Raw genomic sequence first — 18,005 nt, 5'->3', positions numbered from 1 at the left:
ATCCAACCCATCACCTGTGACTCTGAGTCCAGTACTCTTTCAGTTACAAACCAGCCTGCTGATTTTGTTATTGGCCAAAACTCTTCTGAAGTCCACTCGGCCCCATTCTGGCTGCTTGGAGTCTTCAAGAGTCTCACTGCACTGAGAAGGAGAATTATGCAGTGAGGAAAGAACACGTGCTTGTCTTTGCTGGCTGGTGACCTTGTGCTTAGGCTGCACCTAAGCTTCTGTATCTTATTTGTAGGATTAGAGTGACGGCCACCTTGAACAGCAGCCAGAAGGAGGCAGACCTGTGTAAAAGTGCAGCCATGATGGCTGGCAGACAATGATTGATTACTTGGTGGTGTCAGCACACTTCCATCTCATTCTTCACCAAGACTTTCTGAGCCCAAAGACCTCAGAATTAAGTCCCCCCAGCTCAAGTATTTGGTCTGTGACAAGCAACCAGATGGGGAGGCTGCAGCTGGACTCCACCGTCTCACACGATATCAAGCATAGGCAGGAGGTATGCTCCAGAATTCCATAAGATTCCCCCTTCCTGGACCGGAGCTGAGGCAGAGCAGGTAAAGCCGCCACCTGCACTGCCAGCATCTCCTATGGGCGCTGGTTCAAGTCCCAGCTGCTCCACTTCCAATCTAGCTCTCTGCTATGGCCTGGGAAAGCAGTAGAGGATGGCCCAAGTCCTTGGGCCCTGTACCTATGTGGGAGATCCAGAAGAAGCTCCTGGCTCCTGGCTTTGGATCAGCCCAGCTCCAGCTGTTGCTCTCTCTCTCTCTCTCTCTCTCCCTCTATATAATTATGCCTTTCAAATAAATAATCTTAAAAAAAAAAAAGATTCCTCTTCCCCTTTCTTGGCTGGCCTTCCCCAGGTAATATCATGTGACCCTGCCCCCATGAGAGGAAATAAACATATCCTAGAAATACACCTGGAGATTTCTAGACCAAAACCAGCCCTCAGTCTGGAAGTCTGGAATACAACCAACACAGTCCTGCTAGTCCGTCTCTGAAGCGAGGCCCACATCCTGCACCACGGTATAACCCTGAGAGCGCCTACCGACAACCCCATGTTGACCCCTCCCAGCCTCATCTGTCTACATCTGTCTAGAGCCCATTCTGAAATTCCTTCCACTGTGTGTTAAAGGAGGCCAGTGCAGTCACCAGTGCTCTTCCCAGCTCCTGAGGGTTAATCTGCTTGCAGGGACCTCTTCTGTACAGAGAGAGCTCTGCAGAAGTGGCTAGTTCTCCAAAGCCACATGAGGGCCTGTCCTGCAAGACTTACAGAGGCTGGACTGCAAATGCCCACTGGGCCAAACGGGAAAAGTAAATGACTTTAGTAGGTAAGGGCACTTCAGTGGCGAGTGATGGGGCCAGCTGTGAAAGAAAGAGCACATTTCGTGAGCAAATGGCACACCCCACCTCCTCCCGTCATGCCAGCCCAGCTCTTCCTATCTTAGAAGCAGCCAGATCCAATTTCTTTCTAGGTGAAACCCCCCAAGCAGTTTTAAAAGGCTCCTTTTGAAAAAAAATTTTTTTTGACAGGCAGAGTTAGACAGTGAGAGAGAGAGACAGAGAGAAAAGTCTTTCTTTTCTGTTGGTTCACCCCCCAAATGGCTGCTTCTGCAGATCCAGAGCCAGGAGCCAGGTGCTTCTCCTGGTCTCCCATGGGGTGCAGGGCCCAAGGACTTGGGCCACCCTCCACTGCCTTCCTGGGCCACAGCAGAGAGCTGGACTGGAAGAGGGGCAACCGGGACAGAATCTGGAGCCCCAACTGGGACCAGAATCCGGGGTGCTGGTGCCACAGGCAGAGGATTAGCCTAGTGAGCTGCAGCGCCGGCCTGAAATGTTTTAAAATAAAGCGCTTGGGGCAGGCATTCGGTGCAGTGGTACAGCAACTTAAGTCATTACCTTGGGTGTCTGCACCCGCTGTGAGACTTCCTGGTTCCAGTCCCAGCGACTCTGTGCTTCTGAACCAGCTCCCTGCTAATGCACACCCTGGGAGGCAGAGGATGATGGGTCCCTGCCTCCCACATGGGAGACCCAGGAGTTCCTGGCTCCTGGCTTCAGCCTGACCCAGTCCTGGCAGATGCCAGCATTTAGACAGTGAACAAGCACGTGGAAACCCATCTGTATTTAAGTAGTTCTCTCTTGGTTTATCTGCCTTTCAAATAAAATGAAAATAAGCAAATGAACAAAATTAAAAAAAAAAAAGTGCTTGAAAAACGAAGTCTGCAGCCCCTTCTCGCATCTGTGATTCTAATCTGTACCGCACTAGTGCCCTGTGGACCGGCCCCAGTAACTCCCAGAGCTTCCTCCTCTTCCAGGCCTGGCCCCTCTCTCCTCTACCACCTCTTCTTCCCACTCTCCCCAGCTTCAGCTCGGTGCACCACTCCCTGTCTTTACCGATCTCCATCTCCGGGGCCTCCCAGGCGGGCGGGCGTCGCACCCTCCCATCCCGGGATCTCCAGAGGCCCAGCCCCGCAGCTGCTCTCGGAGAGCCGCAGACACACTTTCCCTCTGGGAACCCGGGAGCCCGAGGTGGGGGACAGGGCCTCGTCCGGAAAAGCAGGACTCACCCTGAGGAACGCAGGGATGGGGATGGGTGAAGGGCACATCTCCCAGGAAGCCCTGCCCTCCCGGTGGGTCAGAGGGGGAAGGCGGGATACAGGCCAGGGACGCGACAGAGATGCGCGTGGTCTCCGGGTGGGAGACCCCTGAGCTCAAGTTTCTTTCAAAGCACTCGATTTTCGGGGGAAGAGGCGCTGCGGACGGAAGGCGGCTTCTACGCACTAGGGCCTGTCCCCGCGCCCTAGGTAGGTCGCGCGCAGCTGCGGTAGGCACTGCGCTTCCCCGCCCCCGCTCCTGGGTGCCCCCCTTCCTTCCCTCTCCCGGCCTGGCCCGGAGCTGGAGCTCCGCCCCCCGCGCCCCGCCCCGGCCCCCCGCGCCTTAAAAGCCGGTGCGCACCGCCCTGCCGCACCCCGCCTGCCCACCTCGCCTTTGCTCCGTACCTCCAGCCGCAGCCGCACGCCCGGCGCCGATCCCGGCACCATGAGCTTTGGCTCGGAGCACTACCTGTGCTCCGCCTCCTCCTACCGCAAGGTGTTCGGGGACGGCTCTCGCCTGTCCGCGCGCCTCTCCGGGGCCGGCGGCGCAGGCGGCTTCCGCTCGCAGTCGCTGACCCGCTGCAATGTGGCCTCCTCGGGCGCCTGCTCCTCGGCCTCGTCCCTCGGCCTGGGCCTGGCCTACCGCCGGCTACCGGCGTCCGACGGTCTGGACCTGAGTCAAGCGGCGGCGCGTACCAACGAGTACAAGATCATCCGCACCAACGAGAAGGAGCAGCTGCAGGGCCTCAACGACCGCTTCGCCGTGTTCATCGAGAAAGTGCACCAGCTGGAGACGCAGAACCGGGCGCTCGAGGCCGAGCTGGCCGCGCTGCGGCAGCGCCACGCCGAGCCGTCGCGCGTCGGCGAGCTCTTCCAGCGCGAGCTGCGCGACCTGCGCGCGCAGCTGGAAGAGGCGAGCTCGGCGCGCGCGCAGGCCCTGCTGGAGCGCGACGGGCTGGCCGAGGAGGTGCAGCGGCTGCGGGCCCGCTGCGAGGAGGAGAGCCGCGGGCGCGAGGGCGCCGAGCGCGCTCTGAAGGCGCAGCAGCGCGACGTGGACGGCGCCACGCTGGCCCGCCTGGACCTGGAGAAGAAGGTAGAGTCGCTGCTGGACGAGCTGGCCTTCGTGCGCCAGGTGCACGACGAAGAGGTAGCCGAGCTGCTGGCCACGCTGCAGGCGTCGTCGCAGGCCGCGGCCGAGGTGGACGTGGCTGTGGCTAAACCAGACCTGAGCTCGGCGCTGAGGGAGATCCGCGCCCAGTATGAGTCCCTGGCCGCTAAGAATCTCCAGTCCGCCGAGGAGTGGTACAAGTCCAAGTTCGCCAACCTGAACGAGCAGGCAGCGCGCAGCACTGAGGCCATCCGGGCCAGCCGCGAGGAGATCCACGAGTACCGGCGCCAACTACAGGCACGCACCATCGAGATCGAGGGCCTGCGCGGGGCCAACGAGTCTTTGGAGAGGCAGATCCTGGAACTGGAGGAGCGGCACAGCGCTGAGGTGGCCGGCTACCAGGTAAGGAAGGGCTGGGCACTCTGTCTCTGCTCGAGTCTGCGCTGTCTGGAACACGGGCCCTGGGAACCGAAGGGAGGGTGAGCGAGAGAAGAGCCCCGACTGGAGGCGCTGGCGAACAAAAAGCCCTGGAGTCTCCGCTCTTAATTCTAGCAGCCTGGAAGCCCTCCTTCTCTGCCCCTCACTTGGATTCCTGTCTGAGCTCTTCTAACAAAAGACCCCTTAAAATTGGAAGTTCTAACATGTATGCTTCTTTGTTAGCAAGTGGGCACACACGCGCTGGCGACCTGCAGGACAGTCCCCACCCCCAATAAGAAGTGAGCCATGGGAGCCGGTGACAGCCTCCCCGCGGCTTGTTTGGTTGACTTTGAAAGGATTTCTGTGAGCCCAGGAATTGGTGTTTCTGGGATATGGTCTGCCTCGGTGTTGGGGGAAGGTTTCTGCTGTACTGGACTGGAAAGGGTCCTATCGCATTTCTTTGATTTTTTTTTTTTTCTCAAAGAAGTAGAGATTGGAAACAGAAGAGCTGAGTGATGACTGAGGTAGCCACAACCTCCCTGCTGGACCTGACATTTCTTCCTTTAAAAAGCATACATTGGTTAGCCGGCGGGAATGGTTGGGAGCTGTCCGTGGTGCTGATCTCGAGTTCTTCCCATCTCAGGCTGTCTCTCTGGTCTCATGTCCCAGTTAGGAATCTCTAGGCAATTCACGGGTCTGATCCTTTTTCTTCTGCAATACCAACACTTCAGTCTTGGCCACCTGCAATTAAAGGTCACCTCGTGGGCATCATCGATTTTCTCTTTCATGGGTGCCTTAGCACTTAACAAAAACCAGTTAATCTGCTCAGCAGCTGTGAGGTTCCACCTGATATTTCCCATCTCCTTAACATTTTTTCCATCCTCAGTGCCTGTGCTAAATCAAAGGGGTGGTTTCTTTGTTACAGGCCACTTATTTTTTTCTGCCCTTCTCTACCCTCCAAGCTTTCTACATTCTAAGGTATTGATTGGCTTCTTCCTTCCAACAAAGGCTACCGCATCATCAGCTTTACTGGATATTCTGGGTTTATAAGCACTGAGTGCACAGAGGCAGGAAATAGGGTGAGTGAAAAGTGCAGAAAAGAATCAAAACCATGTGCTTCAGTCTTGTGCAATAAAAGCTCTTTTGAATAGAATTCCAGAAACTTCAAATATTCTAGCTAGGATTGAAGCTTACACTTGCTGAAGTTAACAGGAGTAGGGAAGAGTAAGAAAATAAAACCAAGGAAGGAGTGAAATCTCAAAAGTACTATTTGGTCAAGAGCTAAATAATTAATACCAATGTACCAGTATTTGTTGTTCCTTACAAATGATTTCTCTGATAAAGGAAGAGAGCCTGCTTGGACTGTTTGTTTTGGTTAGTAAATAAATATTCCTATTCTTCAAAATGTGCAACTTGAATTTTCTACTGTGTGACCTCGCCCATGGATGGCCTGAAATAATCACATTTGGTTAACTGGACTTATGTTTTCTTCTAGAGGCCTCAGAATTTGAACTAGGTGGCCTTCTGAAGGGCCAGCCCAGGATTTCCAAAAAAGAACTTGCCCAGAACTGCCAGCTGAATTGGACTTTGCCATGTCCTCTGTTTGCTGTTACAGTCCCTGCTTTGTAAGACAGTGAGTGACAGTGCTGTCTGCCTTGTTTACTGCAAAAGGCTTCTTAGCATGACCCAATAGTAGGATCATGCAGATATGGTCTGTAGGAAATGAAAAAAAAAAAAAACAAAAACCAACAACAACAAACTGCGGCATCTGCAGCTCTGCAGTGCTGCCCCCATCAGCTTTAGCCTTCAGAGCCCCAGTGGACCTGCTGATGGGCGTGGAAGAGGAGAGCGGACAACAGACAGCTATTTCCTACCCCATGGGACCTAAGGCTGAGGTGGGGGCTCACAGACCCGCCTGCTACTGAAGTTCTAAGCCACAGTGGTATCCTCTGGCTGTTCTAACAATCTTTGTGCTGACCAAGGTGAAATGCCTCCTCTGTACAGATTCAGCCATTGTTTTCCTGCCCTCTCCCCCTCCCCCTCTCACTGCAGTAATGGCAGGTTGTTCTCTTTCTTCAGCTGCAGAGGTCTGTCGTAGGCCCATCTTCCTTTCTAAGCTTGGCACCCTGTAAGAGACACAGGAAGGCCCACCCTACTAAAGTCACATTGTCACTGCCCCAGAGAGCTGGTAGCCTATTTGAGAAGAGAAAGCTTATTACACTTTTTGAAAGGGTGAAGAATGATTCAAGGTGACATAGTTAAGTACACAATAGTGTATGAGAGTCTGAAATAAGGGAGAGGAAAGGTTAGAAAGAGCTAGGGCAATTGTCTCCAAAAACCAAAAGCAGCCACCCTCTGGAAACCTGAAGGCTTTTCCATATCTTCACAGGGTGATTCTGGTCCTGACATAGCTGCCCAGCACCACTAGAGTCCCAGTTCTAGGCTGTCTCAGGACGTTCTTGGAGGGTACGTGGGTCCCAAACCTGTACCATGGTCAGTCTTGGAAAGCTGAGGCTTTCCATGAAAGACCTTGCTGAACAATCAAGATCATTGCTGGTTAATGGCCTCCAGGGAGAAGAGCCAAGTCTGCCCTCTTCTCTCCAACCTGAGATTGGAGTACAGCCTAATTAAATAGCAGGCAGGGTCTGGCCCCTTGGAGATTGGAGGTGGCAGTGGCTGCAAATAAATCTATAGCTTGATAGATCTATTTCCAAAATTAGAATTCAAGATAAAAGCTACAGTTACCCTGTAAAAAGAAAAAAACTGCTCCATCTGGTCTTTGCTTTGTTTGCCCCTCTCTGTCTCACTGTAGTACTATCACCTAGGCCACCACGACATCTCCTTTTCAGAAATGAACAAGTAGCTCCTAAACCCAGTGACACAACTGGGGATTTGAAAGAAAAAATTGCTAAGCCTACTTCCAAAAATACAGGTTTAGCAGTTCCCAGGTGGGGCCCAGGGACAAGGCATTTTCAGAGAAAGTGCTGCATTCTGTTGATCTGGACAGTGGCTTTGGCATGCACTGTCCTTCAACACAGTTTTCAGTAAAGCAGCTTAGAGACACATATAATGCATGACTTTAGAATGTGGTGGAGGGAAAATCAGCAAAAAACATAGGGACAAAGCAAAGGTATGATTAAGAATAAAGCACACACAGTGCCTTGTGGGTGGACCACATATGAAAATCCTCTCTCCCCACCAAAATTGATCATGCAGAGCAGTGGTTCTGGATGGCCTCTTTCAATCAGACAGCGCTGCACTCACTACTGCTTGCCTGGCGGAGGCCCCTCCCAACCTCCCCAACAGGGATGAAATCCACAGCACTGTCTGCGGTTCCTCTGCTCCGCTGCAGATGCCAGTGTGGCTGGTTCTTTTTCCCAGCCCACATCCTTCATCCTTGATCAAGGTGCTCACGCTATTCCAGGAGAGACCCAAGCTAGAGCGGGGAGTGCCTGGCTCTGATTCCCTCGGGCTGTGCCGGCAGCAGCTGCGTGGTTGGGGGAGGGGGCGGACTGCGGTGCTCGGCTCAGATTTCGAGCTGGAGGCCATCTTTGGCAGGGCTTTTGAAGGGCAAAGCAAGACACAGCCCAGTGCGGGGAGGAGAGTGCAGACAAAGAGATTAGACTTTGAAGTCAGCAGTCAGCAGATTCCTTCTGAAGGCAGCACCACTGTGCTTTTTGTCTACTTTGATCCCTAAAGTAGACATGTGAAATGTGTAACGTAAAGTTCAAGGAAACCTCATCTATCTAGAACTCAGCTCCCTAGCAGCCTCTTATTCAGATAATACAATAGAGAAACAAAAATAATTGTTTATTGAAGGACTTTGTTAACCTGCAGATGAGACAAAACAACTACGTCCAAATTAGGAAGATGGCCCCAGCCTAGTCATCCTCACTTCATATAATTCTAAAATGGTTATCTGGGTTCCAAACCTGCCGCAAGCTGGAAGAGAAGGGGGACCCTGGGGTCAGCCATTGTCAAGGAGAAGGAGCAGCAGATGAGTTCATCTTTCAGGGCAAAGAAAACCAGGGAGCGTGAATCACACGAACTCAGACACTGCCCAGTATACCTCAGGTGGCCTAAGATGAAGGACATCACGCAATTATAGATAAATCATCAATCATTATGATGACCCTTAATTGCTTAAAAAAGAGAGAAAGAAAAAGGTTGCATTATACCACCGTAAGTGGTATAAGCCACTTTAAAAAGAGTTTTATTCAAAATTGTTATATTTTTAAAATCTGATGCTTCCAACTATCCAATGTTAAAGAGTTATCATACATTATAATATTCATTTCTTAATTATCTAAGGCGTTGTGGGGAGGTCTCATGACTTGTCCGTATCCTCAAATGGGTAGTCACATGGCATGATATTAATAACGATAAAAATCAGTAGCATTTACTGAGCGCTTCTTATTTGCCATACTATTCAGATACCTGTTAGCTCATTTAACAGATAACAGACTCATTATTTACTACTGTAAGGTCCTTTGAATTGGAATCCTAATTTGAAGATCTCAGAACACCTTAGAAAAGAATTAATTTGATTTTCCGTATGAAAAAATGGAAAGGTTGAAGAAACTAAAATGTAGAAAACTGGTACGGTGGATGTCCATGGCAGGGCAAAAAACTGCAACCCAAAGGTCTTGAGGAAACCCTCTTTCCTCATAAAGCACTTCTCCTTTTCATATGGTAACATTTCTGCCTGCCCCTTTTTCCTTCACTCTAGGACCCTTTCCCCCTTACCAAAGTAATGTTGAATCTCTTACCCTAATACATTCCTAGCAGACTTACTTGTAGGTCAGTTTAACCTCAGATATCAGCCATCAAGTAAAATTTCTTGATAAAATTTCTTTTAAGCCTTCATGACCTTTTAACACTTTGAAATAGTTGCATTAATGGTGGCCAGCACTGTGGCATAGATGGTAGAGACACCACCTGCAATGCCGACATCCCATATGGTGCTGGTTCCTGTCCCAGATGCTCCACGTACAATCCAGCTCCCTTCTCATGACCTGGGAAAAGCAGCAGAGGATGGCTAAAGTGTTTGGGCCCCTGCCACCCATGTGAGAGAACTGGATGAAGGTCCTGGATCCTGGTTTTGGCCTAGCCCAGCCCCAGCTGTTGCAGCCATTTGGGGAGTGAACCAGTGGATGGAAGACCTATCTCTTTCCACCTCCACCTCTCTGCAACTCTTTCATATAAATGGATAAATCTTTAAAAAAAAAAAGAGAGAGAAAGAAAGAAAGAGAGAGAGAGGAAGGAAGGAAGGAAGGAAGGAAGGAAGGAAGGAAGGAAAGAAGGAAGGAAGGAAGGAAGGAAGGAAGGAAGGAAAGAAGGAAGGAGAAAGGAAGGAGGAAGGAAGGAAGGAAGGAAGGAACGAAGAAACGAGCTGCCATTTGTCTACTGTGATATGTGTTTTCCCCACTGCCTATCATTTTTTGCTCTGGATCCATCAGTCAACACAGACTCTCCTTTGCTGTATTCTTGTCAATATTTATAGAACAGGTAGGTGGCATGAATTTTAATTCTTCCTGCAAATTCTCTTGATTTAGAAGTTTGCACCCCCGAATGTATCAGCCCTGCCTTTCTCTATTGCCTCCTCATCGCCGTGCATGGGGATCTGCAAGGGCCCCACAGCAAATACTTTCTTGAGGTTTCCATTATGTTTATCTGCCACACTATATCATACAAATAACTCTCCATCACTTGCTTTTTTATGTCTACAAAGTTGAAGTTCAATTATATGTGCCATTTGCTCACACATTTTCAGGTCATAAGAAAAGAGGAAGTGTCGCATAGCATCATTCATTCATTCAACTGTCATCCGTTCAGCCACTGCAGAGCCCTGTGCTGGGCCCCGGGCTTCTGAGTGAGCTGGACAGACAGAAGGGTCCCTGTGTTGGTGATAATTACCAACCAAGTGTGATTTACCCCCCAAAGAGACTCCACCTGGGAGGGGGAGTGTGTGCTTGGGGCCTCTAGTGGGGAGAGGCTAGGGATGCTGCCCAACATCCTACAATGCACAGACAGCGTCCACACAAAGAATTATTCAGCCCAGTACATAAATAAAGTCAAGATGGCAGAGAGGGTATTCTGGCGCAGCAGGTGAGCCCACCGCTTGTGGTGCCGGCATTCCTCATGGGCACTGGTTCAAGTCTCAGCTGCTCCACTTCTGATCTGGTTCCCCTCTAATGGCCTGGGAAAAGCAGTAGAACATGGCTCAAGTATTTCGGGTCCCTGCCACCCACGTGGGAGACCTGGATGAACAACCTCTTGGCTCCTGGCTTTGGCCTGGCCCAGCCCTGGCCATTGTGGCCATCTGGGGAGTAAACCAGAGATCTTTCTCTGTCTCTCCCTCTCTGTTACTCTGCCTTTTAAATAAATAAATCTTAAAAAAAAAAAAAAAAAGTCAAGGTTGAAAAATTGTGTTAGAAAAGTGACAGAAAATAGACTAATGAACTAGATAATTTCAAATAATGATAAGAGTTAAGAACAGGGTGACTCCTTTCAAGGGTACCTTTTTCTAGTTTATCCTCCCATTGAGGGTACCTTGTTCCAGTTTGCCCAAGGTTCCTTCATGGGCTGGCAGCTGCCCTGACTTGAGGTAGGACAATGTGCTGGATCTGGATCGATAGAGGAAGAGTACTTCAACTGCATATAAGGAAGGCCTGCCAGAGAAGAGGCCATGTGAACTAAATCTTGGATGACAAGGAGTTAGCCATGTAGAGACCCACTACAAGGCATTCTAGGCTGCAGCAATAGCCAACCTAAAGAGCTGGGACAGAAATGAACCTGGTATTTTTTTTATTATTATTATTTTTATTTGAAAGGCAGAGTTACAAAGAAGCAGAGAGGGAGGGAGAGAGAGAGAGAGAGAAAGAGAGGTCTTCCATCTGCTGGTTCACTCCCCAGATGGCCACAATGGCCAGAGCTGGGCCAATCAGAAGCCAGGAGCTTCCTCTTGGTCCCCTTCATGGGTAAAGAGGCCCAAGGACCTAGACAATCTTCCACTGCTTTCCCAGGCCATAGCAGAGAGCTGGATGGATGGAAAGTGGGGCAGCTGGGACTATATGGGATGCTAGCACCGCAGGCAGTGGCTTTACCCGCTATGCCAGAGCGACGGCCTCTGACCCTGGTATTTTTTAAAGGAGAAGGAAAGGCTGCCAGGGTGGCTGAAGCACTTTGAGCCAAGGGAAGGGTACAGGTCATGCTGAGGAGTAAGATGCTATTCCAGAGCTGCTGCAGTTTTCAACAGGTCAGCAACAGAACCTGCTTTTTTTTTTTTTTTTTTAAGATTTATTTATTTGAAAGAGTTACACAGAGAGAGGAGAGACACAGAGAGAGAGAGAGAAGTCCTCCATCCACTGGTTCACTCCCCAGTTGGCTGCAACGGCTGGAGCTGTGCTTATCTGAAGCCAGGAGCCAGGAGCTTCTTCCGGGTCTCTCATCTGGGTGCAGGGGCCCAAGGACTCGGGTCATCTTGTACTGCTTTCCCAAGGCACAGCAGAGAGCTAGATCATAAGTGGAGCAGCCATGACTCCAACCAGCACCCAAATGGGATGCCAGTACTGCAGGCAGTGGCTTTACCTGCTACACCACAGCGCCAGCCCCCTGCTTTGTTTTTAAAAGACCCTTGCTGCTCCAGGATCACAAATTTAAAACTGTTTCACTACCATGCCTTGCTCTGCACCTGAAAGAATTTGAAGCAAAACTATTACACAAGACTAGTTTCTTTTTTAGAAAGGTTATCATTTCGGTATGCCACTTGGATTCTTCTGCTTCCTCCTATCTGTCATACAAAATGCCTTCAGCAAAGTGATTGAGAGGCAGAGCTCTAGAAACCATCAAAACCAACTAAGGCAGGGAATGGCAGGAGAGAGGGCTTGGGGGTTTTCTCTGTGCTTTCCGCGGTTTGATTTTTTGAGTCTAAGCTCCTGACCTGAGGCTGTAGGGTCTGGAAAGGAAATGAACAGTGGAGTTCTTCAGCATCAATGCAGCAAGCAAGGGACAGACGTGCAAACAACGCAGCCTGCAGTGCACAGGTGGGAACCATGTGCCTGGTGATAGACGTTCTCAACCCCCACCATGCGTCGCAGTCTCCTGGGGACCTGTATGGAAAACTGCAAATACAGGGATCCCCACGAACCAGAACCAGCCTGCTGGACAGGCTTGGACATAAAGTTCCCTAGGTGGCTTTAACGTGTAGTCAGGGTTGATAATCCTTGCCTTGTGGAAATCTTAATGAATTTCTGGTACGTCCCTTTTCAGGATAGCATTGGACAGCTGGAGAATGATCTGAGGAACACCAAGAGTGAGATGGCACGTCACCTCCGGGAATACCAGGACTTGCTCAATGTCAAAATGGCACTTGACATTGAGATAGCGGCTTACAGGTACTTCAAAGGGCATGGTTTCCTGGGGACAATGCTATCCAAATAAGTGGTTCTAGGCACCTTGGTTTCTGATCAGTGAGGGAGGATGAGGAAGGGAATGACTGGCCCCTTCCAGGTGAGCTCACCCTCTATCTCTCTGCTTCAATATATACCTGCCCAACCTTACTCGTCCTGGAGAGGCCTCCAAGGATGTAAGGGGACAGTGTGAACATACAGAGGCTGAAACAAACACCCGTCAGACTCTAACTTTAAAAACAGGGTTTATACAGATTAGAAAATTTTGAAAAATGAAATATCTCCCCAGATTCCTACCTAAAGAAATGTTTTAGTTAACACTTACCTTTTTTAAAAAAGGTAGTAACATCAGCTGCTATTTTTTGAATGACTGTTGTGGGCCAGGCACTATAGTAAATGCTTCATAACATTTTTCTGGGTTCAGGTTAACTACAGACTGTGTGACTTGCTCAAAGACACAGTGCTGGGACGGGCATTGTGGTGCAGTGGGTTAAGCTACCGCTTTGGTTGCCTGAACCCTATATTGGAGCACCTGGGATGAGTCCTGCCTCTGCTTTCCATCCAGCTTCCTGTTAATGCTCCTAGGAGGCAGCAGATGAGGGTCAAGTACTTGAGTCCCTGCCACTCACATGGGAACACCTGATGGAGTTATTTGCTTCAGCCTGGCCCAAGCTCAACTATTGTGGGCATTTGGGGAATGAGTCAGCACATGAAGATCTCTCTCTCTCTCTCTGTGTGTGTGTGTGTGTGTGTGTGTGTGTGTGTGTGTGTGATTCTGCCTTTCCAATAAGTAAGTCTTCTTTTAAAAAATGAAAACTTAAAAAAAAGACATAGTGCTGATAAACAGCAGAGCTGACTGAACGTGTGTAGATATTTTTCCTTCTGTTCTTTATACTATGTATGCTGCTTCAGAACAAAGCTCCTGGAGACTTTGAAAAGCAAAATGACAAAAACTATTTGAGATGTGAGAAGCAAGGTGTTGGGGCCACTCCATTATGGTGTCCTTTAGGCCAGGCTGGGGAAATCTGAACTAGTGTCATTCACTGTCACTTGTTATTGCTGGCTCCATTCCCTTTGTAGCCTTGTGCATTAAAAAAGTACAAACCACAAGTTCAGGTTGAATTAGGCAGTGACTCCCTTCTTTGTGGACTTCTCACCTCCTGTCAGTGTTGCAGTTAAGGTGTTAATTAGGGAAATCACATCTCCCAGAGCTTGGTAGACTCCAGTTGCCAAAAGGAGTGTAATCTGGCCATGGGCAGGGGTGGGGGAGGTTTGAGAATAAGACAGGTTTCCCTCTGATAATGTCTTAAATACAGCTGGTGCTAAAGGGAGTGTGTGTGCACAAACACACAGACACACACTCTAATTACAACTCGTAGAGCCTTGGAATTAAAGTTGATTGGTCTGAAGCTCATGAAGGATCTCTAATATTCTTTGGAATTGATCTAAAATAAATAGGGACCAGAAGGCTAAGTTCTTTAAAAAGAAAGAAAGAAAGTTGTGAGTTGATTTCCTGAGCGGTTTTTCTCTGTTGGATTTACAGGAAACTACTGGAAGGCGAAGAGACACGTTTTAGCACCAGTGGATTAAGCATTTCAGGGCTGAATCCACTTCCCAATCCAAGTTATCTGCTCCCGCCGAGAATCCTCAGTTCCACAACCTCCAAAGTCTCGTCCTCTGGGCTGGCGCTTAAGAAAGAGGAGGAGGACGAGGAGGCATCTAAGGTAGCCTCCAAGAAAACCTCCCAAATAGGGGAAAGTTTTGAAGAAATATTGGAGGAGACAGTGATATCGACTAAGAAAACCGAGAAATCGAATATAGAAGAAAGCACCATTTCAAGCCAAAAAATATAATTCTGTTGCTTAAAAAATGTTAATGCTTAAGAGGGAATAATATGCATTTGACTTGTTAAAACAGCCTATTCCTGAACCATAACACCTGTCACCACTATAAAATGTCTTCAAGGCTTCAATTTCATATTTAGGGCAGAATACTTATTTCTCTAATAAAAAAAAATCACCCCTTAGGTTGGAGTACACTGCAGTCCTGGAGCAATCACAGGGAAGTCATCTAAGAACACAGCTTTCTCACCTAAAGTTCATGTTTCACAGTGATAGATGAGTCAGCTACAGAGGAAGTACAAACTCAGGTGCTAAATCTGTGATCACCATCATTTGCTGTGAACTGAAATTAAAACCTATGTTCACTCACCATACCCAGCTATCACCCCACTCTGTAATCTTATTCTAGGTACCCAAAACATAAGATCACTGCCAATGATAACCAACGGTCCACATCCAATTCCGTTGATAGAACCAAGTCACAATGATAGGTGTTTAATGGACACTTTCCATCCCACCTCCCTGAAGTCTGCATATCTGTTCTTTCATCCAGGAAAATAAGTCTAGTGTAGTATTCTTCCCTTAAAATGTGTTTAACATTTTAAGTTCTTCTTAAAAGAATTTACCCCCTTTAGCTCTCTTTGCTCATGGGTAAAATTAGATGCATGTTATGCTGATTCGTGTAACCACTTAGCCCTGCCCATTTCATATCCTTTCAATTGTGTAGGTTAAAAAAAATGGCAGTGATGAATTTTAAGGGTTCCCCCAACAAATATGATAATGAAAAAGATTCTTAGATTTTAGGCTTTCACCAGATTTTAAATCCATTAACTAGAGGAAAAAACTTCTAAGAATGTAGCTTTTCACCTTACCTTTAGAGGCAACGTAATAGTAACCCAACCTGTGATTAAGCTGACCTTAGATTTAGTAGTATAAGCTAGAAGAGGTAGAGTGTTTCTATGGACAGGAAAAGTCAAGGTCTCATTTCCTCTGTCAGTTCATTTGTGGTGACGTAGAATTAGCCTTTTCATGCCTTTACCCTTAGAATCCACGTCTCCCCTCCCCACTAGTCTAGGTCCTAAAGAGGCCTTGCTTTCACTCTGCTATGCCTTTAAGAATGCTATGTGTAAGGCATTTTATCACCAGGACACATGCTACTGCCCGAGAGTAAAAGAAACCACTTCTGGTCAATCAACACCACCAGCAAATCTAACAAAGCAATCTCTCTTCTGAAAGCATCTCCCCAACATTGCCCCCACTGCTGCATGCTCGGCGGGTCTCCCTTGCTGCTGGGGAGGAAGACACTCTGCCCGGAGGAGAAGTGCACGTGCTCCTCCTCACTCACTGGGAGGGAGAACTCTGGAGGAGCCAGCTGGTCATCCGCCCAGCTGTGCAGCCTCTGCATTGCCCAGACTTCCACATGTGCCAAGTTTGATGCTGGATTTGTTCCCTGTCTGTGCCACATCTCCAGGAAGAGCTCTGTGGTGATAAGGACGCAATGCCTTCAGTGAACTTTCTTATCCTAGCACATGCTTCAATAGTTTGAGGATCTTGATACTTTTCTCTGTTTCCTTTCCCTTAGCCCAGCCCTGTCTTTTCCCCTCACACTTCCTGTAAGACAATTAGTGAAATAAAAAATTAAAAGTCACGAATCCCACCGACGTAATTTGTGTCCTGTGGTTTCTGCAGTCTGGCTGTGTGAAATGCTGTTGTGGCTCAGACAGCCCAGGAGGCTCTAATTTGTATCTTGTGTTGGAGTCACCACTCATTGCCATGAATTCATCTTACAGGGTTGGTCAGTTATAAAGTCAGAACACTGGGTAACACGGAAAATGGTCTGAAACATGAGGCAGAGAAACGGAGGGAAGAAAGGGACATCAACTGTTAGGACAACAGGACAATAAAATGAGTCTGAGGGATTGCGGAAAAGCATATTAATGATCTCCAGGACACCTTTCACATTCATCACCCCACGAGACCCCTGGCATCCTGACACCCACCTGTTCAGAACAGCTGCCGTCTACTCAGTATCTACTTAATATGTATCAGATACTACCAAACAGTAAATAGAATTGCCTCATGCAAGCCTCACAAATACAATTCTTTTGGAAGAGTATTTGTATACTTATTTTACCAATGAAGAAGTAGAACCTCAAAATAACGTGGTTGGGCCGGCACCGTGGCTCACTTGGTTAATCCCCCACCTGCGGTGCCAGCATCTCATATGGGCGCCGGGTTCTGGTCCGGGTTGCTCTCTGCTGTGACCCAGGAAGGCAGTGGAGGATGCCCAGATGCTTGGGCCCTCCATGGGAGACCAGGAGGAAGCACCTGGCTCCAGGCTTAGATCGGATCGGCGGCGCAGCGCCAGCCGTAGCGGCCATTTGAGGAGTGAATCAATGGAAGGAAGACCTTTCTCTCTCTCTAACTCTGTCAAATAAATAAATAGAAAAAATAATAACAAGGTTAAGACCCTGTGTAATGTACAGCAAGCAGCAGACCTGGGATTTAGACCTGGTCTTCTGACTGCAGTGCCTGCTATGTTGTCTTTACTTCAGAGAAAGTCCCTTCACTTAGGGAAGTAGGAATCTTCCCTGATGGTTCTTTTTTTTTTTTTGGACAGGCAGAGTGGACAGTGAGAGAGAGAGAGAGAGAAAGGTCTTCCTTTGCCATTGGTTCACCCTCCAATGGCCGCCACGGCTGGTGCGCTGCGGCGGCGCACCGCACTGATCCGATGGCAGGAGCCAGGTACTTATCCTGGTCTCCCATGGGGTGCAGGGCCCAAGCACTTGGGCCATCCTCCACTGCACTCCCGGGCCACAGCAGAGAGCTGACCTGGAAGAGGGGCAACCGGGACAGAATCCGGCGCCCCGACCGGGAGACCGGGACTAGAACCCGGTGTGCCGGCGCTGCAAGACGGATTAGCCTAGTGAGCAGTGGCACCGGCCCCTGATGGTTCTTTAACCCTCTCCTCACCAATTTTCACTTAAGGTTTCCCTGCCTCAGAAACCCTGGGTAACACCTGGTCCCAGGGACAAACTGCCACACTGTCCACACTTCCTCAACCCACTGCCTTCCTGCTCTGCAATGCAGTGGTGGCAGCTCACACTGGGCTCTGGTCCACCAAGCACGAGTCACCTCTGCTGCTGCTGACCATTTCGCAGAAGTGGGTGCTACTGGGCCTGGGGGTGTATCGTCCCTTACAAATCTGCCAAGGAGTTCTGTAGCTTCCCAGCAAAGGTCTGCAAATGAGGGGGTATTGCAGAAGTGACAACTCTGCAAGTAGCAGTAAGACCAGGATACTCAGCATCCATCTTACCGTACTGGCTAACAATGGGAGCAAGGTCAGATCAATGTAGAGTCCCAAATTTAGCTCCAGTGTTAAGTCACAAATAGTCTTGGGGATAAACTTCTAGAACTTAGTTGTGAACTCAAGCAGAGGGTCCAGTACCACTATTTTAGCTCTAAAGGCAAACAAAACAGTTCTTAAAATGTATTTAAAGGGCATCGGGTTCTAGCTCTGGTTGCTCCTCTTCCAGTCCAGCTCTCTGCTGTGGCCTGGGAGGGCAGTGAAGGATGGCCCAAGTACTTGGGCCCTACACCTGCAAGGGAGACCAGGAGGAAGCACCTG

The 18,005-nt window shown here is 49.1% G+C and overlaps 3 protein-coding genes across 4 annotated transcripts in view; 1 reads left to right on the top strand and 2 right to left on the bottom strand.

Annotated features, from left to right (window-relative positions):
* The window catches only part of NT5C2 (5'-nucleotidase, cytosolic II), a 178,681-nt gene extending 175,567 nt beyond the window's left edge, over nt 1-3,114 (bottom strand). The window contains exon 1 of the mRNA XM_070057279.2: nt 3,006-3,114. The gene's annotated coding sequence lies outside the window, so the exon portion shown is untranslated. The remainder of the gene's footprint in view (nt 1-3,005) is intronic.
* INA (internexin neuronal intermediate filament protein alpha) lies at nt 3,046-16,038 on the top strand. Its single transcript, XM_008270440.4, has 3 exons — nt 3,046-4,110; nt 12,397-12,521; nt 14,080-16,038. The coding sequence occupies exons 1-3, from the start codon at nt 3,046-3,048 to the stop codon at nt 14,387-14,389; spliced, it is 1,500 nt and encodes a 499-aa protein (XP_008268662.2). The 3' UTR covers nt 14,390-16,038.
* Nucleotides 4,581-18,005, bottom strand: part of PCGF6 (polycomb group ring finger 6) — a 62,067-nt gene continuing 48,642 nt past the window's right edge. For both annotated transcript variants that reach the window (XR_016221955.1, XM_089314390.1), the window contains one exon: nt 4,581-4,866. Coding sequence is in view for 1 of the 2 variants with exons in the window: in XM_089314390.1 (XP_089170516.1) it covers nt 4,795-4,866 (72 nt within the window). In the remaining variant the exon portion in view is untranslated. The remainder of the gene's footprint in view (nt 4,867-18,005) is intronic.

The sequence above is a fragment of the Oryctolagus cuniculus genome, chromosome 15 (assembly GCF_051225735.1).
Source record: "Oryctolagus cuniculus isolate XC-2025 breed Fujian yellow rabbit chromosome 15, ASM5122573v1, whole genome shotgun sequence".
Classification (NCBI taxonomy): Eukaryota; Metazoa; Chordata; class Mammalia; order Lagomorpha; family Leporidae; genus Oryctolagus; species Oryctolagus cuniculus.
This window is presented reverse-complemented; position numbering and strand designations above follow the sequence as displayed.